The sequence below is a fragment of the Falco biarmicus genome, chromosome 6, assembly GCF_023638135.1.
Source record: "Falco biarmicus isolate bFalBia1 chromosome 6, bFalBia1.pri, whole genome shotgun sequence".
Lineage (NCBI taxonomy): Eukaryota > Metazoa > Chordata > Aves > Falconiformes > Falconidae > Falco > Falco biarmicus.
The window spans coordinates 2,936,453-2,962,786 of record NC_079293.1 but is presented as its reverse complement, the minus strand read 5'-3'; the positions used below and the strand labels follow the sequence as shown (position 1 = coordinate 2,962,786).

The 26,334-nt window shown below is 37.8% G+C and overlaps 1 protein-coding gene across 7 annotated transcripts in view; it reads right to left on the bottom strand.

Moving 5' to 3' along the window:
- Window positions 1–26,334, bottom strand: part of EPHA7 (EPH receptor A7) — a 170,421-nt gene that overhangs the window by 99,473 nt on the left and 44,614 nt on the right. For all 7 annotated transcript variants that reach the window (XM_056343939.1, XM_056343934.1, XM_056343935.1 and 4 more), the window contains exons 4-5: window positions 13,946–14,101; window positions 12,722–13,057 (exon numbers count right to left, since the gene is read on the bottom strand). In XM_056343939.1, coding sequence (XP_056199914.1) covers window positions 12,722–13,057; window positions 13,946–14,101 — 492 coding nt within the window. The remainder of the gene's footprint in view (window positions 1–12,721; window positions 13,058–13,945; window positions 14,102–26,334) is intronic.

Sequence of the window (26,334 nt, the reverse complement as noted above, 5' to 3'; positions counted from 1 at the left end):
AGTGGAATTTGAACTATTGATTTAGATCTATAGATTGCTAAATGGGATGAGACTTGTACGCCTAGAGATCATCACCATCCTTTACCCCCGCTGCGGTCAGCAGACATGTGAAAGATAGTTTCCTCTTTGGCATCTAGAAATTACTCTCCAAAGCGTCATGAATGGGATAACATTCCGAGAGCCTGGGGTACCTGCTAGGGCAAAGGTTGAGAAACGGCTCCCAGGTGGATGGTGAAAGAGTTCACTTGGTGTATTTATTGCTCATTGAAGGTTATCTGTTTGTAATTGTTCTGTGCCACTGCATGGCTGAGTCAATTTATTGCTTACATGAAAGTATGTAACACTGATGAGTGGTCATCACTGCATTACTGTAGGCAAGATAAACTATTAAGGCACCTGCAGCCCTCCTAATGGGGACTCTCAACTAGAACTAAAATAAAAAGAAAGGATAGAATATGTATTTTACATTTTTTAAATGTTTTTAACATCAATGCTATAAACTGCAATCAAGTGGAATACCACTGCTTTTAAGACACACCTGTATATGAATATCCTCACTAAACACCTTAGTTAATTCTGCCAATGGTAAAAGGCTTCAAAGATTCTTAATAACATGAATTACTAATAGGACTAGAAAATAATTTTAAAGCTTTAAAATCCAGAAGACAAGGAACTATTTTTCAGTTTGCTTGCTTGTTTAGTATTTTCTTGAAAATAAATAGAAGCATGTAAATATTTAATGTTAACATTGTAGCAGAAATTAACATTTGTATATGTGGGGGTGGGAGGAAGAGGGTATTCATGTCCTCAACTTTTGGCAGTTAATTTAGGTGGCTAAATAGGGAAGGTAATCTAAAGCTTCCTCTGTAATTAAGGACGAGTCAATGCACAATTCCTAAATTTGGCTCCTGTTCCAAATCACTCCCTAAAGAAACCTATCAATCTCGGCTGACTACAACAATGTAAATATCCAGCAAAGATTTAAATGCTAATGTTTAATGCCAACATCAAAGAGCAGAACATTTCGCCCTAAAATGCTTCATGTGATTAACTCTACACAATATAAAGAGTAATGACACTTCTCCCTCTTCATTACCAGTTAAGCTGCAATACGAAAAATTAGAACTAAGGGTGAAATTTTGATCTCGGCTACACAAGGGAATATTTGGAATAATTCCACAGGAGGTCCACAGAGACAGATCATTAGAGTATTGGCTCTGAAATATTAACATCCAATTCCTCATTTCACAGCCATGATTAGAGGTTCTATGAACTTAAATAGACTCTTTAGCAGAGTTAATAGCATTTCTCCACATAAGCATCAGGGTTTACTCGTGAATCCAGCCTGCTGATTCACCCACTACTGCCTGAAAGGAGCTTGGTGCTACAAAAAAAAAAAAAAAAAAAAAAAAAAAAAAAAAGTGTGCTCTGTGACACATTAGGAAACAGGGTACTCAAAAAAGAGAAAGGCTTAGATGACAGACAGACAGAAAAGGTCAAATGGAGAGACGGGGTAAATAGATCCATCAGCAGGTATGAGATGGGAGATACAGAAACTGAAGGGTCAGCTGCTGCAAATGCATACACATGAGAGGTAACCCCAGATTCAATGGACAATTGTGTACAACAAGCTGTTGAAATGTAGGTAAAAGTTTAGGAGGGACACCCTTACAAAGAAAAGGTAAGAATCACAGCGACAGGACCTTATCCCTAGTCTTAAACTCACTTCAGAGAAAGTGAGATCTGGCTTAAAAATTCTGAAAAATACCCTAAAGGGCTAGGAGAAAGCAAGATTAAAAACAGATTAAGCTACATGTATCCATGTGTGTGCACAACTCTCCCTCTCTTCCTTTCTCTGTGCCTGCATATGGCAGAAACCAGATAAAAAATAAAATATGAAATAATCCCATTCTGCACTTCTAAGATTTCTTTCATTAACATCATAAAAATATCAGCAGCTCTGTGAATAATTATTCTTCAGAATTTTCTGGTTTTGCACACGTGGATTCTCTTACGTCTGGCACATGACTTAGCTCATTCAGGAAGGACAGGTCTGCATTGGCCTGTTGACCTCACGCAGGAGCTTAAGATTTCTACCTCTTTCTCAAACATAGTTAAAACTGGTCAAAAACTGTTGGCAGAGGACAAAGGAGCTGAAAGAAAATTGTCCAAAGAGATACACATTTAACACACTCACGCAGCCTTGCATGTTAAAACTAAGCTAAAAATAACCTTTTCTTAATCAGCATTAACACTAAAATGCCCTGAGTCAATATGACTTATGCTGCTTGCCATGAAAAATTAAATGTACAGATGAAAAAGCAGCAACTCAGAGAGTTTAACTGCAGCTGTCATTAAAACACGCTTTATTTTGTGGGTTGCTATCACAAAGAAACTACCTCACGGAAACACAAAATGCAGTTTGTTATAAGCTCAAATTTAAGACATTTATATTGGCCCCACAATAAGAAGATCTCTGTGCCATTATCGCGAGCGTGATTTAGTTGCCTTGAGTTCTCATGCAGAGGCCGTTATGCAACACTTAGACAAATGGCTCTGTTCTTGATCTTCCTTATTCTACTGTAGTTAATGACCAAATATTGTTAAAAATTGGGACACTAATTATCTGATGTCGACATGTTATGGATAATTAAGAATTGCTCACTCTGAAGCCATGCTAATTGTTTTTCACAGGTCTCCCTCTCTTGTCCTTGTATCCTCAACAAGGCAAGCAGCGACAGGTTTATGCATACATCTCTGTCACGTACTTTGTCACAGAACATACATCATCCTTTCTGGCTCATCCCTGATCAATTTTGCTTGCAGCAATTATCTCTCCCTCTTTGTGACTGACCTCCTGGTAAATGGAGTGCATGATAGCTGGGCAATTTTTTCCTGTGTATTTTACCACTTAATTGATCCTTGTTGGCTGCCCACGATAATATATACTAAACTTGAAGTCATAAAATGGTTGAAATTGAGAGAAAGTGGTAACCATGTTTTAGCAATTGTAGTTGACAGCTGTAAAAATCAGATCTTGATAATGTTCTCTCATTTACCCTATTACTTGGATCAGTTGGTTAAAGCTGTTAATGATCCTCTTGGATCAATGTCTTTTGCTTGTAGCTATAATTTACTGCATTGGCGGATTAGTACAGATGTTTTCATAGATAGCTCTGCATCATTCCACCAGACTGCTGTCTGCATCAAATTTGCTTCCATTCATCACTAACGAAGCAAAGAAAACGATAATCAGCATCTCCTATCTTAACATTAACTATTGAACTTGGGATAACACTTTTATTGTTGTCAATTTGCAGCCTTCAGCCATGGCTTCCTCAGTAAATTGCCCCAAGAATTTCCTCTAGAAATAGATCCAAGAATATATTTTTACTATAATGGGGAAAGACTACAGAAATGCCAAACTGCACAAAACAACTCATACATACACCAGTAACAGATATGACTTTTCAATTAGGGGGTATGCCCTATGGAATCAGGGCTGGTCCTATCACATGGAAAGCAGAAAAAATACATAGGGCAGCAACATGTCAGACATGGCAAAAACTGTCCAGACTTATTAATTATCCGGACTATTCCAGCATGTGAAAAATCTGCTGCCACCCACGGAGCTGTCATAGTGGGTAAGTCAGCAATGGCTACTCCTGTTAGGGAAGATTTCTCCCCTTCTTATTACCCCAGTAGCATCAGAAAGATCAAGCTCAACTCTTCACAGACCTTTATTTTGCCTTGACTTTCCAACCCATCTCAGCTGTCTTCACCCTTACCTGCCAAAAGTGAATAATTCAATCCTGGGCCATTAATATTCCCTAAAATGCCAGTAAGCCACGGGCCAGAAGAGAAAGATTTTTCACCTGATGGCCTGTTTAGCCAAAACTCTTTTTCCTTCTGAAAAAGCAGGCTTGCTGGCACATGCAACTAATAAAAAATAAGTAACTGAATAAAATATGATCCGTTCCAAATGAGCAACAGCAGAATCTCTGACTCTAGTTCTAATGAGAATACATATATAAAGCAAACTGGAAATACACTGTCTTAAAATGTTGAACAAATGGCACCTCTTTCTAGACAGTTAATTATGAGACTGAGCTTCACCCCTAAATGGTGGACCTGAACCTTGCTTTAAGAAAGTTCTTGATTCAAGATATTCTTCGTCCCTTCCTAAAGTGCATTTTTGGCATACTAACTACACTAGCTGTGATAGACTCACCATGAAGGTCTTCCAGCTATTAAATAGACACTAGTGTGAGCAATCTCTCCCATCTGGAAGTTGCACATTTAGCTATTCTATCATTTAAGCTTAATGGAGAAACTTCTTTAGTTCTCACTTTATCAGCTATCTTCTCTTTTTTAAAGATTTCCACAGGAGTCATTACAGTACTCCATGCAGTACTGTCATCAAATGCTTCACCCTATAGAGATGTTACCGTTAAAGAATTTTTTAATTTACTACTTACAATCTCAATCAGGATTTCACATTTGATAGCACTTATGCATTTGCAACTATGCCTTTTAGTAGTGATGCTCATTTCTCCTCGAAAAAGCATCTGTGCACTTAAAGGGTTCTGTTTGCTTTAATGACAATGGTACTTGAATTCTTCAAAAGGTCTGAAACAAACTAGCAAACATTAGGAAATTCAGGGAGAAAACTAATGTCTTATTTTGCTACATGTATGATCATACTATTTCTCTTTGAATTTTGTTCTTTCTAGGCAAAATAACAAAGAAATGAAACACTTTAAAAATAAACTACACTGTACTGAAGTAAGAACTCAGAACTCATGAGCATGGTGGGTTTTGGCTAGATTAATTCAAACACCATGTATTATTTGGTCCTACCGATACCGATGTTTCACAGTTTTGTTCACTGAAGGAGTTCATATCTGTTTTTTAAATACTGAAAACCAAATCTTCCTTGTGCTTTTATGAGGCTAGCTAAGTGTTATTAGCTACAAATTAGAAACAGAAAGCTCAACCAAACAAAGTTATCATTGAGAACTTTTATGACAGAACAGAATAGGCCTTTCTTTTTGCTACTTTCCCACTGTATTTCTCTTTTAGGTCTCAATATAGCCATGACAGTGTTTCACCTAAAACAATTTCCTACGGAAATTCTAAAGTTTCCAGACAAATACTTGCCTACATTTCATAATCATCATCGTGACACTATTTTGGTAAGAGAATGATACAAGTGGCCAACAAGCAAATAGCATTGAGTTCCTGAGATCCTAGTGACGGTGTTCAGCACTCATCTAGATCCCACATCCAGTTACCATACTACAGTTCACAAGAGGCAGAAAAAGGAAGATCTGGAAATACAGTTCTGGTGGCAAAATCAAAGGTCTATGGAATTGTTCTTTCTTTGCACGTGACTTAATAAGCTGCACTAAACTGTGTACCACCATGTATAAATGTATCAAGTGATTTCTTGTCTGTGTACTGCAGGTATTTTGAAAGCCTTTGAGGTTGGCCACGTCTTCACAGAACTAAGCGTAAGTGTCCCCGAAGAGTATAACAAAGCTCAAAGAGACTATTTAGTTTCTACTCTGTTCAAAAGGACTTACGGCCATGAGAAACAAACTATGAATGAAAGAAGAAGGCAAGCATATTTACGAGGGTCTAAAAACGCACCCAGCAAGCGTCACAAGTACAGCTCTCTTATTTTACAAAACTCTTTGGAATTGGACATAGAAAATGTGATGTTAACACACACATTTTCTTTTCATGATCAGGATTATTTTTCATCACTACTTTTAAGAAGACAATTGATGTAATTCATAAACACTGAGGAGATGTCCAGCTCGTGTTTGTAACACTACAAGAAAAAGTGGTTCCAATCCTTTGTTAGCATTAGCAAAACAGTCTCTCCTTTCTTTGGGTAAATCGTACTTTGTATCACTCATTTTCTTCCTCAAGTACATAGTTATTTATTGTGCAGCTGGTGAAATTATGCTTTAGTAGCGTACATTTAACTGTGGTGACATAACCTGCTATTTCAATAGCTCAGTGCACGGGAAAGTTAATAGCCCTGTGGCTGTCATCCTTCTCCTAGCAGGTTGCTACCAAATGTTTAACAGACGTAGAAGCTTAATCTGAGCATTTCTAATTCAGAGCTTTGGTTCTGTGAAGCTGAAGCTTTATTTTGTCTTTGTCTAGATACACTAGAATGTAGCATCCTACTACTTATATTTCTAAATATTGTAAAATTCACATAGTCTCTACAAGAAAAACTTAACTCAGTTTCTTAACAAAAATTATTACATCTATTTCTGAAAAGCATTTATGGTAAAGCTATACAGGCAAGAGCTCTGGTATATTTGGAAAAAAATATCTATTTTTAGTATGCTAAAAAATAATTTAAATTCAATCGACATTCAGCCACAAACTGATGTTCAAAAACCTGCTACAGTCAGGCTCAAAATGAGATATGAAGTTAAAGCTTCCTTTCAGGATGCAGAGTGCCCATTGCTTTGGTTCCTGTGTGTTCTGATAGAGCATAAGGTTCAAATCCTGCTCCTATTGAAGTCAATGACAAAACTTCCATTGACTTCAGCGGTGCAGGATCAGACCCTAAGCAACACAGCTAACATCTGCTTTCTTGCTTTCTCTCTTACCTTTCAGTGAAAAATATTAGAAAAAAAAAAATACTATCAATCAGCTATTCTGTGGTAAGTTTTCTTTATAAAACATATTGCTTGTAATTTCGAATGTATATATATATTCATTCTGTATATGTATAGATATTATCAAAACTGTCAAATATCATATATGCTATACCATATTATATCCTATATAGATGATTCCTTCTTTGTGAAAATCCTAAAAAAAAAATAACATTTAGCAATCTTACAATAATGCCCCAACCTAGCAATCCTACAGTATCTCTATAACCTTGTGGATTTCACTACATTTAATATGACCTGATACGATCAGCAAATGAACAAATTGCTTTCCCTGATCTGATATTATTTGCTATACAGAGACTGGAATTCTTATCAAGTTTTTATCCATCAGTTTAATTTAGGCATAAATTCAGTTACCGCCTCCTGTCAAAATATCTGTGATACTAGTTCAGGGTAATGTGATTGCAGATCAATAGTCAGTCTTAGCTCCACAGAAATAACCCAATCCATTTTTAAAATGTACTGAAGAGACATCTAAAGAAACTAGAAGAATGACTACCGCATTTAATTAATTTCTGCTCTAGTTTTACCCTTTTCAGTTGGTGTCCATGGAGAACAGAACACTTACAGAGCTATACTGTCTGCTGCTGATCTAGAAAAAAGTTAAAAATTATTAAAATATTCTTAAGAATAAGCACTAACATCTTTGTAGCTCCCATTAAATAAACTAAGCAAAACAGGAACCCAAAATACAATCATCATAACATAGATTTTTCAAAAACAACCCCACAGCTTAATGAAAGCAGTTAGGGAATATCAGTTTTTAAAACTGACTTTTTATATAAAATAATTCTCCCAGCTCAACAGGTGAAACAGGTTTGGTAAAAAGAAAACCATTATTTTTATAATCAGAATTATTTTTACAAGAAGAAGTAATTTTAAATATATATACAGACAATGTAGCCATATCAATGTAGGAAAGCTGATCTACAGTTGAAGACTAGAGGATGAAGCACAGCTCAAAAATTAAAGCCAGTAGCAGGAAATATCAAATGAAACTTGAAGCTAAAGGAAGTCCGTTGGAATAGGAAAACAGAAGCAACATTAAGCTGAACACTGAAGCTATTTGCAATAAACTGTCGTGTACCGCCAGAAGTGAACATTGGATGGAAGGCACAGACAAAAGTAGATTAAAACAACTTGGCAACAGAATGGGAAGACACCAGAATGGTCTGAGGAAAGGAGAGAAGTGAGAATAGGACTAGAACAGTAAGGTCAAAGCAACTGGGAAAGCCACAGGCATAAATCTTCTTGATTGCTGCCTCTGCGGGGGGACAGCTCATTGCTGAAGAAAAGTCAGGCTTAAGTGAGACTGACAGAGAACTGGAAACAAATAGACGCTCAATAGTGCAGAGACTATGAAAAAGAAGACTTTAAAAAATGAGTAGAGATAATTGAGAGCTGGGGAAAATGCGCAGAGAAGCAAAGAAGAGAAAAATGATGAGCAGCAACAACGAAAGAAGAACGTAGAGAGGGGGAGAGCACAGGTGTCTCCCCTGTTTAGAAAGGCTTCGGAGGTACCTAAGAAAGGCAGGACCCATCGCACAGCTTTACGTAAGGGATGGCTTGTTATCTTTATGCATTTGATCATTTCTTCTTGCTGTGTAAATCAATGGTACTGCAGCTAATAGGCATGATTTTATAGCATGTAATGTTCTTTTCTTTTCAAGATGCTGGCATAATGCAACTTTGAAAATTCAAGTTCCCCCCCCCCCCCCCCCCCCCCCGCCTTTTCTTAAAAAAAAAAACCTGTGAGTTTAGGGATCTGGTTTTGTAGGAAAAGGTCTGAAAGTTGTACTCTAAGATCTAAAAACAAGGAAAAGCAAATCAACACATACAAAACAAACTGTTACTAAAATTGTTTTTCAGGAGTAAGGCTTGATTATGGAACTGAATGAAGGTTTTTTAACCACTTCAAGTTGTCAGCGTTAAGTGCACCTGAAGGCACAGCATGACCTAAGACTGCTGTGGGGAACCTTTCTCCTGGTGTGAAGAAGCAGTGAGCATTAGCAAGTGTTCCCTGCACAAGAACAGAGAGTACGTCTAGGAACAGGTATTGGCATTACACTTTAACTTTTGTTTGTCATGTTTGGTTATGGTAATAAGACATGATGAGTGAGTGTCCCCTTGGATATGATTTTTTCTTTCCAACGACTGCAAAGACAACTCAGAGTGGCTCAGGACAGATACTTGAATTTTCTCAAACCCTAACAAATGTTGGGATTCATCCAATTCAGTTTTCTCAAAGTCAAGCTAGACTGGGTAAATATCAGCCTTTATCAGAGACCAGTCCAATGTCCATTCCAATCAATTCCAGAGGAAAGGACGTAGAAAGATAGTTTTAAGAACACACTATCTTTGCAGAAGTGTCAACAGAAAAATTATACGCTATTGAAGCACACATTTTTTAAAGGTTTGAGAGGCATAAATGCCAAAATCTGACAAATATTCATTTGCTGTGAAACCTACCCAATTCCATTAGCCTTTTGAATGTTGTATGAAAAAAATTTTAAAACTGGGAAAGGAACTTGATGGATCAAAAGGAACTACCAGTACCACCAAAAGGTGAACATCTTATTAGGAAAGCGGTAATTTTTTCTTTGGTAAACAACCATTTAAAAAGCTTGCAAAGGTAGTGTTTGTCAGCTGTGTGCCAGCTGCAGCTCTTCAGTACATTCACCTATTGTAACTGGGGCTTAGTCACATTTAAATCTGAATTCTACAAGGATGCAGGGGTTCACATAGATCAGCTTGCAATATTGGGATGACATCCTGTATTCTTTATATGATGCTGGATAGGCAAGATATGGAACAAGATGGTTTACTCCTGGGGGACTTAGTGCACTTAATCTTGTCGAAAAAAACAAAACAAAGCAAAACAAACAGCCTCATGGTTCTTGACTGCAGCATAAAAAATATGCCCTATGACAACTGATAACCTAGTCACAAAGCCTTTTTAAACAAGGAATGAATAGCAATGTGTCATATGTGTACATGTGAGCAATGTGAAATGCTACCTACCCACTAGCCGTCATTTTATTGTGTTACTTCCACAAATATAAATAGCTTTTTATCAATCACCTGTTTCTTTTCTGTTACATGCCCTTTGTCTCATCAGAAGCTTGTTATATGTGGGTGAAGAAACACTGAATATATTCCATAACCCCATTCTTTTATCAATAATTTCCTGTTATCATTACACACCGATTTGAATTTTGTGAATATGGCCACAAAGGATCAATTCAATTAAACCAAAACTACAAAGAGAAAATCTCACTGCAAGCCTCTGTGCAACTGGTGAACCCAGTAATTATATATAGCCACCTATTGTGCTAGCATAATAACATGCGAAGAAGGTTTAGTTAGACACATTTACACACACAAAAAGCAATATGGGCATAGAAGAAGTCATTTTTGCCAAAAGTATAGAACAGTCACACAGTAACAAATGAGAGCTGCATGAATCCTAGTTTACTTGGCTATAAATAAATCCAACATTTTCTTTCTCTCCATGGTAAAATAAAATAGGAGCACAGAAGCATAACAGTCTCCTTTGAGCAACCAGTCTCTTTCTGTTCAATTATAGTCATCAATCTGTTCCACCTAAAATATTTTCCTCCTTGAGAAACCAAAGAAATCAGTATTAGGATCCAAAACATGCTGTTGCAAAAATAATGTAAAAGAGGTCTTTCCTTTTTGTGAATGCATTTGTTCTGAAAGACTGTAATTTTTTTAACATTAATTCTCTAATTTGGGTGAAAATAAAGTGCTGCATTTATATGGCACTTTTAATCAAAAAATCTTGAAAGGCTGAAGAGCTTGGTAAGGAAAGGTAAGGGTTACCTTCATTTTACAGAGAGAGAAAACTGGAACAATGAGAGCTTAAAGCTCTTCCCCGCCCTGTTCCCATCCGTTTCCTATGTATATTCATTCCTTTTAGATGCCTAACTGGAAGCCTTTAAATCCTGATACTCTGAAGCAAAGCGCTAAACAGACAAAGCTTCAGTTGTACGAGTACCCTTTCTCTCAACAGTGACAGTGTCAGATTCTGTAGCACTGGGAAATGCTCCCCTGCGCACGCTCCCACAGCAAACTGGAGAGCAGGGAAGGAACAGGGTCAGGTGTCCTGTTCCCTGCTGCATGCTCTTACAAAACTTCTCAAGGAGGGTGAAGGTTTTTCCATCACTTGACATCACTAGGTGAAGTCTAGTTGTTGTCTCTAATATATATGCAAGCTATAGTTTCACTAACATCTCTGAGCTTGATGTGAGGATCATTTAATAAAATCTTATAGCTTGTGTTACTTACAAGACACAACCATCTTATGTCATCTGCCCTAAAAATCCTTACAAATCTATGACTATGAGAACACAAGAGAATTAACTGTAATGAATTATCTTGGGGGTAACACATTTGGACTAAGGCTTTTTCATCTTCTTAAGATGTGATAGCCACCAATTTGCACTGTCTTTTCCTTTACCCTGTGTGCCACCGAACCATCAAAGCGCATGAAGTAAAGCCAATTTGATTTAGCTAAATAGAAAAAAAGTCCAAATACTCTTATTCATGTGGTAGCTCTGTACAGAAATCTACAGAGAGCAGAACACTGTCCACCCATGCACATTTGAAAAATTATAGAGAATTATTTTAAAGGTGAAAAATCAAGGTGCCAAAATAATGCAATCTGTGGTGCAAAAATAGTTTCAGGGTAAGTTCATTGTGCTCAAAATCTCATCATAAACTCCAAGACCTGAACAAGCACAGGGACCAATCCTTTCAGTCACAGGGATGGTTCCAAAATAATATACAATGTGCATTTGGTATCCAGGGAAGCACTATGGGGAAACCAAATATCTCGTAAGTATTCCAGCCTAATTTTAACAACTATATAAACTGTCCTAGGTTTGGGGGGAGGGAGGGAAGGTTTTGAATTAAATTTCTTGTGGTTTTGGGGTTGGTTTTTTTTCCCCTTAGATGACTATCTTTAAAGTGTAAAATAACTACAGTTATTTGTTCATTGCCCCTGTACAGTGAGTTTGTCCTCAGTTCAAAGCATTGCTGTAGGGGATCATTTCTACTGCACTAAAAAAGAATAGCTTGATCACAGTCATTAAAATTTCTTCCAAGATGTAAGTATGAAATATCCTTTAAAACATTGGTTAGCTGTTCTTACAGCAAGCATCAGTTATTCACTTCATATTTTCTTTTAAAACATTTCTTCAGAAGCCAGATCTTGCAATTAAGGTTCTGTTTAAGATCTTTTGTTCAATGTGTAAAAGGTTAGTTTTACTATCCTCTCTTAAAGCCCACAGTGCACTACTGCCTATAATTTTTACTAACAAGCCACTCGTCATTTCAGAAACCTAAATCAGAGAATTCTCTTTTTCTCACTCAGCATGCAGACAACTAAAGCCCTTTTTCCCCCTGGGGTCATATGCTAGTTTGATTTTATTTTCCCTGACATTTCACCTGTCAGATTATGATAAGCAGAAGAAACAAAGAATAATCATCACATTCTCACTGAATCTCATAATCGCATATCTGGAAACATAAGATAAATTAGAAACATTATCCTGAGGGAAAACATTAACACTGAAAACACCATCAGATATCCAAATCATCTTCCAGTGACCTAGGATTCCCATACAGGTTAAAAAAATTCAGAAAGGAATCCTGCGTGGCACTGTCACATCTACTTTTTTTATCTTCAAATACTAAGAAACAAGCTACAATGACGTAAGAAGAAAAACAGCTGCAGAGTTAAAATCTATTTAATAATAAAGCCATATGTCTTCTTTAAGTCCTTCACGAATGCTTTCTGAAAGCAATCCCGAGGCCAAAAAACAGGACAGGTTACCATGAAATGGTATAAGCTCAAATTAACTAGTTGGCAAGGTGAAAAGATTAATGAGCCAGAACACACCAAACATGCTCCTGATTTACTGCATCTGTAGTTTGCATGTTCCCAATTTCTCTCTGTCTCATAGTGTTGAGAATCGTAAGTGATGAAAACTTACCTGCTTGACCGGTGGTAATACTGACAGCTGCAAAAAGCCTCTGGGAACGACTCAAGTCGGAAACTCCATTCACAGCTTCAACTTCAAATGTATAGTTAGCATGAGCTAGCAGGTCCATGACAGTGACATAGTTATCTACTAATCCAGTCTGCTGGGGCATATATCCAATGTTACTCCCACAGGGAACACATTCACCCTGCTCCCAGCTGCACCTCTTGCACAAAATTCGGTAGGTGACATCATTTCTTCCCCCATTGTCAGCAGGAGGACTCCACTCCAAACTCACGGTAGTTTGGTTGATATTGAAAATGAGGTTCTGTGGTGCGGATGGAGGTCCTGTGTAACACACAAAAAAGTCCAGGGTAATTGCACAGAACCACAGTGGGACATGGAGCTAGCATTTTAATTACTGAGACAGAAAACATTTGAAGCATTTCTCTGCACATAAACATTTCATTATTTTTAAAACAAGCTGCATAAAAGCTTCCTTGAATTCGCTTGGTAAGAGTTTTATTTATTTTCCATTAAAGCGTCAGAATAACAATTGTCTGTATATTTATGGCAACTGACTTTAGCCATATCTCTTTTGTGCAATTAAAAGGATTGGTTAATGTACCTTAAAGGTTGTCTTTTATAGTTTTCCCAAGTATGGGATTTGTTCGTCTCTTCTAAACGTACTGCACCAACTGCACCTAGTCCTTTGTTACCAGCTCTGATATGATTTACAGAGATATTTGGTGCTGCTTTGGATTTAGGAGGCTTCTACTGTTTGCACCACCAATCTGTGTAGGCTATTCTATTTGTAATTAGAAGGTTAAGCCAGATCTGACTACAGTTCAATCAAAGCTCATATCTGCACAGGTTACTTTTCATTTTTCATGTTACTCATTCTGGTACTATATCACGTAAAGCACATTGTCTACAACAATTTTACAGCCATGGGAAAATTATGCCTTTCTAATTACAATGAGTTACAACACTTACCCAACATGCAAAGTTGTCCAGCGTTATATCGAGCAAACATGAAACTATATTTATGCTGATTCTATATTCACCGTCAAATTCCTACCCCCGACACACCCCACCCCCCGCCTTTCAAATTCACTTACTGTTGTAAATGTACTTTTCAAATATAGGCAAAGCCAACCGAAACTACTAGCTACAAGTGGCTGCACCTGGTTGGTTAAGCAATGTCCTTTACTATTAAATTCATGACTGACTCACTTGTGCATGCGACATATGGTGGATCAGAAGGTGCTCTATAATAGCTATCTTCACATTCGCATCTTGAAGATCCTTCCTTGTCAGAAAAGCTGTGAGTAGGGCAGCGGGAGCACTGCAGATCTTGTGAGGAGGATTTGTAGAACCCACGGCCACAAGCTAAGGCAGAACAAAACAAATTACGGTTTAGATTTGCATGGACTACTACTCCGATCATTCATTTTTGTCTGTCACATGGGGTACACATTCCTGTAAATGTCTAAACTACCCATTCTGTCATGTTGGCGCAAGCAAGATATTATACTTACAATTTCTTTTTCTTCAGTTGATGCTGTTAATGATTTTGTAGCATTTTTATGAGTTCAAGCATGCACTACAAATACCTCGGCAGTTGGCAGCACAATATTTTAACACAGAAAGCCATAGAAATATAACAAGCATCTGTTTTTCGCCAAAGAAGAGTACAATAATGGTGTGAAACAGCTGGATGCCTGCGATAGGCCTAAACAAGGGAAAAACAGTCTGGAGAAGCTCTGCTCTAAGGCCACTGAAGTGTTTCTGGTATCTAAACTAGTCGATTTGGAATTAATGGAGCAAACGTTACTCTTCCCTGATCTGAGAAACCCAAAGAAGCTGTAACCCACCAGTGAACCCTAATCCCAAGGAAAGAATGAGGCATGAACACTTGCTGGATGGATGGTGCTGGTAGGAACCAGGAGGAAAAGGAGGAGGGCAGAGAGCATAAGCTGCACAAATGGTTTTTCCAGTTTCACAGAAACAACTAGGCTCAAACGAATTTACTAAAATTTTCAAGGGGGAGTTAAAAGGTAGATAATTGGAAATAGGCGCGTAAGATCAGCTTGCCTGCTGCGAACCCATGGAAGTAAAAAAACCTGATGTTTAGAAATACTTCTTTCAGCTACTGTCACAGCTCCCAAAGCAGAAACACCCACAAAACACACCTATAATGACCGTTCCAAGCAGAGGACTGCGACCTAGACAGCTAGCTTAAGAACGGATAAACTATGAGAGCTGGAAGGGGATGAGGAAGAGGGAAGTGGGGATCAGACTGTGCTAAAACTGGAAACAGACTCAGGACTCCATTTCAGCATTGAGGTTATGGGCAAACTTACACTGTTAGCATGAAAAACAGAACACAAAAGTCCTCCAGAACCTTCTAATCAAGCAGAGGCTTTTTCAACCACACTATTTTATTTCAGTTTTTTTCCAACCCTAACAGACCGTCCAACCTTAAGCCGCCACCTGTATGCAAAGAAAAGGGACAGTGGGTGAAACTTTGTATTTGGTATCAAAATATTACAGCTAGTTAAATAGTCATTCTGAATTCGGAGAGTGAGGATTTACTTTGGTTATATTCATATTTGCTTGGATATTTTCTCAGAACAGAAATGCAAAGTATCCAAAGACACTGATATTTGGAACTGGTACTGCAGTGATGACAAAAGCATGAAAACAATGAGCTTTATCCAAATTTCACTGAAGTCAGTGAGGAGTGTCTTTGATTTTAATAGCCTTTGGACTGGATGCACAGTGTAGCTCCAGCAACATGACACTTCTCGATGAGAGAAAAAAAATAGTGGCAATACTTAAAGACAAAAGTAGATTAAAGTTGATGAATTATGTAAATCAACTGTGTATCATATACCAGTATAAAATTATAGGAAATTCTGGCCCTCTGTTACTCCCTACCAATATACAAACTTTACATTAAAAAAAAAACAAAAAACGCCTAAATGACAGAAATCACCATAACATTTAGAGTTTGTTTGTGGAAAAAACACAGTGGATGGAAGCTAAATTACCTGGCAAAGAATATTAGCATGCAAAGCAAGTATCCTTTGACTTTGACAAAGGGGCACAAGTTTGCATGAGAAGAAAATCTAGCCCTGCTTGTAAAACATGCTATAGTTTGATTCTACCACAGTAGCTGTTACATATGCATTTTACAAAAGAAGACAGAAAGAATTTTGGAAAGACAGTTTGGATAAACATGACTCATGAATTCATAGTTATGGCAAATTTAACTCAGAATTATCCTTTAACGCTTTCATTCAAGACTGTTTCAGAATTTCCTGGCCAAAGACAAGGAGTACAAAAGCTGAACTGATTTGTACGCGTGTACCTTAAGACATATATTTAAACTTCTGTCTGCTCTTTCGATACTTGTAATTGAAATGTAGTTAAAATTACCAAGTAATAGTTTCCTGCCTTTCTTAAATAGTCATGTTTCTCTCATACTGAGCAAAACACTGGACAAATACACCAGGTCTTCCAGCACGTAGCCCTCTGCAAAGCAAAGAGCAACTTAAAAGGCAAAGATCCCTACTGTGTTTCCAGTCTGTCCCTCTCAGCAGGGAACATTACAAAGCAGACGCAGAGGGTAAAATAGAGATTTCAGGCAGAAATAACAAAACGTAAACAGAAAACCCCTTTCCATTTTTTTTTTCTGATGACTTGATCAAGATGTCTATATGCTTAGTCACTTACTATTTAAGGTAACTGTGCATTTTTTATTAGAGTTCAGAGGACCTGAATGTCTGTGGCTAGTTTCCATGACTGAAAGCCATTTCTCCTGCACAGCATACCACAGGTGGCAGGTTCAGGTACTCGTACCACGCTACCATTCCATCAGCTTTTTGTCCAATAAGAGGTTTGTGGCAACATTTAATAACCATCCCTTCAACTTATACACCCCATAAATATAAGGGGCAGGATATTCCACCATTGACACTTTTAACAGTCTTAAAACAGTACTTTTAAAAAGGATTTTATATAACATTGCAATTCTTTAGAAAGGAGGGTATGCAAGGGTACACGCAATTAAAAGTATTCGTTGGAGGAATACAACTAAATTCTTTTTCTTTGTAAATTTAAATCTCCCCCCCAAAAAAAAAAAAAAAAATTCAGCCCAGCAGTGGATTATTGCTCAAAAATTGGGGAGCTCTGAATCTTCATCTGTTTTTAACATATATCATTGTCCTTGCCAAGAAACTTACAACTGAAAATTCTACCAAGAGAGTGTGCTGCATGGACCACTTACAAAGGTGTGATAACTTGCCAGTGAGCTATTACAGATCACAGATGGGAAAGAACCATTCAAAAATACTTTTTGTACTCCTTTTTTCCTCCCTTTTGTCCTATCTTGCCAAATTGCCATGGTGAATTTTTTTGATATTACAAGTAATTTAAACGTATTTTTTTGTTCTACATTATTTTAAATCCATCTATTTTGATCCAATTTAGTTCCTTAGAAGGTAATATTTTTAAGATCACAGGGACAGGTGGCATAAAATCCCCACTGCCACTACTTCCAGAAGCAACTTTAAATGTAAAAAAAAAAAAAAAAAAAAATCCAAACCAAAAACAAACAACACATTACCCAAACATTACTGAGAGCTCTGTACAGGTAAATCTAAAGGTGATAAATACAGGTATTGCTCCACAAAAGTACCTCATGGTAAAGCTTGAGTCAACTTAAATTATATTTGATCACATCCATTTTAATATTTCAATTCATTAGTGCAGGAGACAACTCAACAGCAGCGTTTCTCCCCTATAAAGGGAACCTATATTGTAAATCAAGGTACAGAATGCAAGGAATGATGGGACATATGCAGGAAGATATGACTGGTAAGGCAGCACTGTGATGCTGTAGCCATAATCCTCATTATTGTTGATCTGAGTAAAATGTGAATTCATTTGATCTTCCTCAAGCAAGTTAAGACCCAGGAGCAGTTTTGTTGCTGAAGGGCTGAAGGGCTTCTGAGGTACTGGAAAAGATGGAGCAGGGAAAGGGAAGAAAGCCAGCACAAAATAAATTTACTTCCATTTACTGTGGTGTGTCATTCACAGCTGCTAATTTAATAGAACAGCTCTTCCCAGATGAAGCTCCCATTTTGCTTAATGAGCTGCTTTAAAGTCTTACACATCACTAACAGCACAAAGATGCAGAGTAACACCTACCAGCCTAACCTAAACCAGTCTTCAAATAAAGCAAAAATTAGTTGCTAATTCTTTCCCCACATACAAAATCAATAATAAATAGAGAAGACAGTTGTGCTTCAGCCAAAGCACAACTCTTTGCTTAGTATCTTAGTCTCACCATCGTTAGGGACCAACCGTCAGTGACCCTCCCAGGGCTGCCCAGCACCTTGGATTTCTTTATTTGCCTGCTATAGCCACAGCTGCTCCTCAGAGCCAATCTTGCCAGCTCTTCTACAAAGCAAAGAGGTTTCTTTTGGTGGGAAGTTGGCAGAGTTTCACTGTGAAATACAAAGACAATGTCAACAGCCCATGGATGAGAGACCCTCTTTATGCCATGGAGCTGCAGTTCAAACCTGAGCAGGACATTGATGTTTCGTATTTAAACTTCATTGCCTGGAAGCTTTAGATAAAGCAGTAACCTATTCTGTCTGTACATGATGAAAGACCCTGGTGAAGATGACACTAGCAGTCTCTCTTGGCATGGACTACGTTGCTTTCTTCTTGTACATCCAGTAGCACTCAGCCACAGCAAGGCCGTACCATGACAGTAGGGTCTGGTACACGGCTGGGCAAGGCTGCAGCATCAGTGCATGGCACTCACTCGAATATGCCACCGCCATCAGTGCAATCACAAACATTTTGAGACAAAATGTATTTGGTATCATTTAAGTGCCTAATCAAATTCTGTAAATAATGGAATATTGCAAAGCCACAAGTAAATACTGAGGAACTCACACTAAGAACTATGGTGCCACATCTGTGGCACAAGGCATTAGCTGCTGTAACTAGAGATGCTGACTGCAGCTTATAGAGAAAAATAGCAACTTCTCTCCTGTGAGCTCATCACATGCCTTAGTGGCCTGGTAGAGATCAAATAATGTATATTTTTCTTTCTGTACTTATAAAAAAGAATTCCAAGAACCTCTGGTAGGGGGAACAAAGGCAGATGTAGAGAGCAGCAAACAGCAGTCTGGAGTCCCACTTGTGGGACAGCAAAAAGGAGAAAAAGGATGTGTACCATTCATTTTTATATAACCTTTTCACTATAAACACTATTGAGATTCATTTTTACTTCTAGAAAGGCTAGGGAACTTAAACTGGAGGGATGATGGAAATATAATGAAGGCTATGAGTGACATGTGTAACAACTGATGTTTATATAACCATAGGAGAAAGAGTAAACAGTTGTAGGGCACTGACACATTAATCAAGAATATTATTTGCTACTACAATAATACAAACAAATTAAAAAAGGAAATCTCCATTTGTAGAAGTGCAAGGTTTCCAGATGGCATATCAGCTTAAGACTTAAAGGGCACACAATTCTTTCAGCATGTTAGACACTTGATTGAACATGACTTTTGATATTTATTTTTTTTTATTTCTTATGAAAATAATGAAACATAATGAGTTGCAAAGAGGTGACTGTACTAATTACTGTTTGATCCCATTATAAAAAGTAGGTTGGTCTGAGAAAAAGATGAAACACTGTGCTAGCAGAGCAAGACAGCTTGTGTTTATTCTCGTTTGCTCTCCATTCCCTGACTTTGCTGTCACAAGTAAGTTTTGGTGGCATACACGCCATAGTTTCATGCACACTAAAGAAGATGAAACTAACATTTAAAAATTGATACTTTTTGAAAATCAGCATCAACACATGGCAAAGGCGTAATCAGAGTTTCAACAACAACAGTATTACTTAGGGGTTTGTGGTCCCACTGAGAAGCACAGCAGAATGACTGCCCACCTCGGGAGAGCTCAGGTTTTCCCCTCAGTTCCTCTCTTCTCTTCACTTGAATAAAGTAAGTTGACTATACGTTAAAGCAAGCCCACACATTGTGTTTTTTTGCTCCAAGCAGTGGCTAGACTTTGTTTTATATCTGTGTGGACATAAGCTGCCATTCTTGTGATTTGCTTTGTGTTATCTTAATCAACTCCCTACCTTTCTACCCTCCCCATGCCTGCAAACATTAAAGATAATTCAGCTAACCCTCTTTTCATAGAAATTTTGTATACACAAGCAGTTTGTGCAGATGCTTCCTGGATGAAGTTATGCAGCTGCAAAGACTTTATTAATTAGAAAATGCAAAATGGATTGTTTTGTAATTGAAACTATGTGGCTCTGATACATTTGAAAATTAACATACATATATGTACGATCAGGACATAGATGGATGCTGTTAGATTATTTATTACAGATGGATATTTTAGCTAATGCAGAAAAAAGGCTGGTCTTTCTCCACTGGAGCTTTCAAATATTTGCTTCATATTAATGTCTATGGTTCCATAACTCAGGACTGAAAGCACAGCTTGCAGAAACAGTACTCCCACTGCTAGTGTTGCTGACCTCATCTGTGATGGACAGGTCCTGAATCTTTATTTTAATCCTATTGACAGTGCCTCAGTGGGAGTAATTATAACAGTCGGCCACAAATCCAGACCTCCTGTCACTGATATATTAGGGTTTTTCACAACAAAAATGAGCAGCAGACAAGGAGGATGAAAACAACATAGCGTAGTGATTATAGCAAGATTTGTCAACCCTCTTCTGTATTAACCCACTAAAAAGGTATGAGAATTTGGCATGGGAGACACCAGAAATACAAAATGTGTTTACTCTTCCACAGTATAAAAATAAAATTTTGAAAATTATTTGGGGGACATTGTTTTCTTACGAGATACTTGTCTGGCAGATCACAATATCAGCCACAGGCACTTTTTAGCCAATGCATCTGAAAAGTTTAGAGAAACGGAAAGCAGACCATTATAAAATAACTCCCAAATGAGGATTCCCGTGTGAAATATCATACATAAGAAATTCAGTAACAAATGGAGACTTTATAACTTCTGATCCCCTTTTCCAACAATTTGTGTACGTTCAAGTCATGGCTATGTTTGAAACTGTAAATTACTTTTATAGTGAGAGATGACATCTGTTACGCCTTCTCTGGCACCTAATATATATTGTTTTATAAGGTGCTTAGACTGTAGTATTTTATTTGTCTAACTACTATGCAATGATAAATGTCTAGCTAAAAAAGATGTTTATTTTAGCTTGATTTTTAAACTGCAACAGCATCTAAAGATTATTCATGTTTCAACCAAGGAATTATGTTGTATGGTCTAGCTAGAGTAAACTCAGGACTTTTAATGGTGCCTCAGCCATAGTGTGAATGACATATCTAAATAGGGCTGTCCCACGGCTGCACACCATCATCCACTGAATGTTTGTTGCTGCCTGTCAGGAATCTCTCAGACCTCATATTCATTTCCTAAACCTAATATGCCCTTGTTGTCTAAAGTCCTGCTAATGTCTTCTGAGAGATCTCCACGTACTGCTGTTCACATAAATACAGATCCAGAAATAGAATGCTTGCTGAGTAGCAGTAACTTATTCCAGTTTTTCCACTGAAGTGAAACTTTACCTCTCTGCAATTCTGCTTTAAAAACAACCAACCAACCAACCAAAAAAACCCCACAAACCTGGGTATGTTATCATGTGTGCCCTTTTAACTTACGTAGTTGCAGAGAAACATAGGCGCAAAGAAATAACTTGCACAGAAGGACAAGGTAATCAGGTTGAAGAACATAACCCACAAAACAAAGAATACCCAATGTCATTATATTGTAACAGCAAAATTGTTTTGAATCTAACAATTCTGAAAAGTACATAAAAGACTACATTTAAACGGAAATTAAAGAAAATCTAGCATAGTCTGACCAGAGTTAATTAACTAGGTAAGTTAAAAGCTGTGCACTGAGGCTATGACATCATGTTTCTCCCCATTTTCAGAGTTTGCAGGGATATGGGCATGTGTGCCTCATTAACGTTCCTGGGAACCACAAATGTAAAGCCACCATGAAAATTTGGTGGAAATTAACGTGAGAGATACAAAGACACAAATATGCTAATAAATGCAACTCTTTTACTAAACAGAGTTCAAATGTGAATGGTGGATTAAAGAAATGAAAGGATAAAAGATATTCTGGTTTTCCTGTTCATTTTTTTCCTTTATTTTTCCTTTTCTTTCGCCATGCCCTTCCCTCAAGATTAGGTTTGCAAGATGCTTCAGTAGTTTCTGTGCAGAGCTGAGTGACAGCTCGACTGATTAGCCAGATCAGGAGCAAGTGCTCCGCACTTTGCAGGACATGGTGCAGGTATGTCACAAAAAAAAAAAAAAAAAAAAAAAAAAAAAATCCATCCCTGAAGTTTTTTCAGCAATAGAAATTTTACCTATCTTCCTCAAAAGGTTCTCAACCAGTCAAAGAATTAATGGAAAAATGCCCTTGATTTGCTCATAGCTTCTGCATCTTGGTGTTTTCTTTTTTCCTCTTTTACTGCCTTGGTAATATTTAATTATGAAATTTTCTTTAACTTTTATTAAAACACCTGTTAAAAATACAGTGACTAAGAATTCAGCAAATCTAAGACCACCAACTAACTTGTTATGGAAGTTATGGTGTTATGATAGGGAAGCTCTATGATTATCTAACTGAGCAGAATAAAACATCCATTAGATGCATCAGCAGACAACAGACATTGCTGCAATGAAAAGAAATTGGCTATGCAACCCACAGTGTAAGTGGTGCTTTTTTTTCTAAAGAGATGTATGAAAAAATTATGCTATATTTGTCACATTCCTGTATTAATGTCTTTGTCTTTTTTTTTTTAACTTGTACAAAAATCAACTATTAACAGCCATAAGAAAAGAGAAAGAAAAGAAAAGAAAAAAACCCACCAAAAAAAACCCCTGATGATTAAATTAATACACTAGAATGTTTTCATGAGCTTTTTCTTTAAGTTTTTTTGCTTCCTTGTTCTTGGGGTGTACCTCAAACAATGAAGCAGCAAAAAAATTCTTTATAGTCTATAATGTAGTGAGCTTGCTTACACAGTGTTGCCACTTAGATAACAAACAAGCTTACTGAGTTGGGTTGGGACCTCGAGAGTGGCAATGCTATGGCTCAACTCCTCTGATGTCACACAGGCTCTGTACAGCCATACCTTGTCTGTCCATACACAAATGAACCCTTTCCGGTGTTTAAATTGCATTCAGGCTTTGTGACTGCCAACAGGTCTTAGGGAAGGTTTCTTGTTCTTTTCTAAAGAGAACAAAATACATCAAAAAAGCTCCAAGCAGTAATAAAACCAACAGAGAGCGGAGGGGAGGAGATACATATTTTGGGTTTGTTTGGTTTTTAAATAAAAATACAATAAAACCTGATAATTGACAAATCATTTGGAAAACATAAAAAATATTTGAAAAAACATCGTTAAATTTAAAGCCAACAAGATTCTCATGGCCTCCTTACCTGACCTTCCACTGTAGCAAAAGCCTTTGAATTCAATGAAAACAAAAATTTGTTGTGTTCAGGTTTGGGCCCCTCACTACCAGACAGACACTGAGGTGCTGGAGCGTGCCCAGAGCAGGGCAGCGGAGCTGGGGAAGGGGCTGGAGCACAAGTCTGATGAGCAGCAGCTGAGGGAACTGGGGGTGTTTAGCCTGGAGGGAAGGAGGCTGAGGGGAGACCTTACCGCTCTCTACAGCTGCCTGAAAGGAGGCTGTAGGCAGGTGGGGGTTGGTCTCTTCTGCCAGATAACATGGGACAGGACAAGAAGAAATGGCCTCAAATTATACCAGGGGAGGTTCCGATTGGATATTAGGGGGAAATTCTGCATGGAGAGAGTTAGCAAGCATTGAGACAGGACATCCAGGGAAGTGGTTGAGTCACCATCCCTGAAGGTATTTAAAAGATGTGGCACTTAGGGACATGGTTTAGTGGTGGACTTGGCAGTGTTAGGTTTATGGTTGGACTCCATGATCTTAATGCTCTTTTCCAACCTAAATGATTCCACAATATTAAAGGTAGAGATGTACAGTGGAATATGAAAGTACTGGTTACTAGGTAGGACCTGTTATTTTTTCCTCTTTTACTGATTTTTTTTTTTTAAGCAACTTCATTATTTCAGAATCTTTTAGCCTCATTATCGCAAATCAAACAAAGAAAGGCCATCTTACACTAAATAGCAACCTCACTATCCAGCACTGCTGCAACACAGCAATGATATGACAAACTTTTATATGGAGCAGTGGACATGTCCCCTGATGGGCATTTCTAATGCCTATTAAGCCACCCAAAGACTCCCATCTCTCTTGCAAAATGAAAAGTCATAGTCTTGCCAGTTTGGCTGTCAGAGTCCTCTAATCAGGAAATCACTGAGTTTTCACCAAATCACACAAAAGCAGTTTCCAAATACCTGCAAAAACCTCCTCACTCCCTGGCTACTCCTGTTCTTCCTTTTCTGGGAGCAATACCAAGAAACTTCCAGAAGAAACATGAACTGGTGAAGGGAAGGCTCGTAATGATAGCTTTTCTGGTGGAGTTGCTTCGAAATTGCCATCAGAGGGATAGAGGAAACGTGGGTAAGTTTTGGTCTATCATAGGCACATCAGCCAGGTCTGCCAGCCAAAGAGGTCTACATGTGCAGAGATCAAAGTTTCCAGCTTGCCTCTCTTCCTTCAGAGCCATTCCTCAATGGACAAGTCCTGTGGCCATGGGGGCACATGGCTTATTCTGCCCCAGGAAGAGCAGATGCCTACAGCTAGGCACTCCTCAGGCTGCCTACAGACTAGATCTGCCCCTCTGCAGCTTTCCAGGAAAGTCCATATGTTGAGCTGCCTGCCTGATCCCAGCCATGGGCAGGCATGGGTGGGACAGTGTTTGCTCAAGCCAGCTGGAGGATATCAGGCCAAGTTTTTCTTCCCAGGACACCATGAAGTTCACCTAACATTAGTCTCTAAAAGCCTGGACACTCAGCCAGTCTGGTTTTGCTCAAAGGCTCAACAGTGATGTCCAAAATACAAGGTAGATGCACCTATGCTGACAAAGGAGTTCCCCAACAGCAATCTGCTTCTGCAAGTAGTAATAATATATTAATTAAATTAGAAATTAATTAAAAAATAAAGTTTTAAGTGCTTTATTATACAGGCATGATCATTCACACGCCACTAAAGCCTTATTTACAAAACCTTCTGACATACTACTGTAAAAGTAACTTTGTGCTGTTTGTTTCATTAGTTCCTCAATCCAGTTAGCCTTATAGCTACTAAATGTCTGTGAAGGCACAGCAGAGGAGCAGGGGGCTGAGAAATGACGGAAACACTTCTTTCAGCAGCAGTGCTTAATTGCTGCAATAATAAAATGTAAATTTAGTAAAAATATAACCTGAGTATCTTGTTGTATTCCTGTGGAGAGAACAGTATTGGGTTCACTCATTCCCTCTTCCCTCACACAGATGACTCTGTCCTGCTGCCCCAAAATCCTCCTTTACAACAAATGTCCAAATACAAATATCATGGGAGAGTTTCTTACGAAGGCCTCAGATAATCTGAAATGCTTTCATGAAATCGCTTTGTCCCCTGTGAAATAACAGAGGGCTTCTGGGGACTCTTAGATCACCTGGTTCAAGGATAAAGTTGGCTGTAAAGAAAGTGGTGCAAACAGATGCGTTGCTCTGGACTTCCTGAAACTTTCACGCAATCAGCTAGATGTGGATGTTTAATTTAACTTAACTGTAATGGCTCTTAATAATTGTCTGGCAAGAAATAAATCTGGAGGGCTTCATCATAAAATAGAACAGAAGCAGCCATCTCTATAAGTTTTCCAATTGAAATGAAATTAAAATAAGTTAATAACACATTTTTGTTTCCTTTGGACAACGACCTACCATTACCATTCCAGGCCTCAGTCCAGAAGAAATTTTTCACAGGTTTCTGTAACACATTCCTCAAGGCCATCATTATACAGCAGGCAAATTCATCCAAAAGACCAGCTTCTAAGAACCCACAAGACAGAAATTACTCCACTTCTGCACAACGGTGCTACAGAATGCAAAAATAACTTTAATTGCATATTCTGGTCTCAGATATTCCTGCATTTAACGCTGATTTTCCTACTTAGAAAAATGTGTTCATGCCTATCAATCCATTGTGGTGCTTCTGGAGAAAGTTTAATGCAAAAAAGCAACTGTTCTCCACAATTACATTTGGCCTGCAACTGGAAGAAACAGAAATATTTCTGGAAAGGAAACAAAAAAAAAATACACTCTGATTTCTTTAAGAAGGGATTCCCTTCCAGGTTCATTGCAGACAACAAATTTTATCTCAGCACATAGACAGGAAATTTAAACTGTCTGTGTAAGTATTTAACTATAATTTAAAAAGAAAAAAAAAAAGAAAAGATGTAACCTGTTTATCTGAAGATTAAGAGTATCAGTTTATTAACAGATTACAAACACACAGCTCCTCTTAAATGAAAAAATAAAAAAAAAAATATAAAGGAAAAGCATTACCATAGTAATTAACTGATACAAAACTGAACTGGAA